Source organism: Bison bison, unplaced genomic scaffold (assembly GCF_000754665.1).
Source record: "Bison bison bison isolate TAMUID 2011002044 unplaced genomic scaffold, Bison_UMD1.0 scf7180017861674, whole genome shotgun sequence".
NCBI lineage: Eukaryota > Metazoa > Chordata > Mammalia > Artiodactyla > Bovidae > Bison > Bison bison.
The window spans coordinates 54,669-55,836 of record NW_011492246.1 but is presented as its reverse complement, the minus strand read 5'-3'; the positions used below and the strand labels follow the sequence as shown (position 1 = coordinate 55,836).

At 42.0% G+C, this 1,168-nt stretch overlaps 1 protein-coding gene across 1 annotated transcript in view; it reads right to left on the bottom strand.

The window, feature by feature from the left end:
* Positions 1-229: 229 nt before the first annotated feature.
* Positions 230-1,168, bottom strand: part of LOC104983133 (multidrug resistance-associated protein 4-like) — a gene marked incomplete at its 5' end in the record, with an annotated part of 43,818 nt that continues 42,879 nt past the window's right edge. The window contains one exon of the mRNA XM_010832607.1: positions 230-265. Coding sequence (XP_010830909.1) covers positions 245-265 — 21 coding nt within the window. The remainder of the gene's footprint in view (positions 266-1,168) is intronic.

Genomic DNA, 1,168 nt, shown 5'->3' with positions numbered 1-1,168 from the left:
TAGTATTATATACAAATAAAAATTGCAAGAGCTTGGGATCAAATTAAGATTTTGTATCTGTAAATATTTGTTGCTGGTGTAAGGAAAATACAATACAGCTTATGCAGTGCAAAAACTATTGGATAAATGCCTTTAGAATAGATGTGACCTTATGGTAGAATTGCAATGCTGACTCCAAAAGTAAGTCTGAGGACTGTCCATTGAAAGCCTTCATAATCACCTGGTCACTGTGAGTGCTATCTGGCTATTTTCTTTTAAAGTGCACCTGAGGAGAAAAAAGACAAAAACAACATGTTTAGAAGTTTTAAAGTCCTCCTCTCTAAGGCAATGTATTTCTAGGTTTCCCCAGTGGTCTAGTGGTAAGAATTCACTTGCCAAAGCAAAGGGACACAGGTTTGATCCCTGGTCCAGGAAGATCCTGCATGCCGTGAAACAACTGGGCTCATGCACTACAACTACTGAGGGTGTGTGCCACAACTACTGAAGCCTGAGCACCCTGGAAGCTGTGCTCTGCAACAAGAGAAGCCACCGCAATGAGAACCCCGAGCACCCTGAAGAAGCCCATAGTCCACACTTGCCACAACTAGAAAATGCATGCACGCAGCAACAAAGACACAATGCAGCCAAAAAAAAGTAAACAAAATTTTAAAAGTTGACATTCTGACAGCTTGTTCTCTTAAGAGGATTAAGCACATGCAGAAATAATGTCAAGAAGATACTCAACTGGGATGGGAATCAGGATAAGTATTTTGTTATGTCTTTCCATAGAGGTGACCTGAGCCAGTGGCAGGACTGAAATCCAACACTGATGTTCTGTCACCCTGTGAACCTGGGTGATGGTCCAGCCTTGGCTACCATGTGACAGAAGGAGCAGTGTTCTCAGACTTGACACAGAACGCAGTATCTAGGGCAGCCCTCAGCCTCCCCCAGTAATTGCCCCTCTGTGATCCCTGGACCAGGTGACCTTGGGTGAGCCCTGGACCCAATCTCCAAATCTATGATATGGATAAAAATGGACCATCATGCGATTAAGCAAAATCATACATGTGAGAACAATGTGCAATAAATTATAAAGAACTAGACAAATGTAACTTACCATTAATATTGTTAGAGTAGGTGCAGGATTACTAGACCAGGAATACAAGATTTCTAGTTCTATGACCTATGT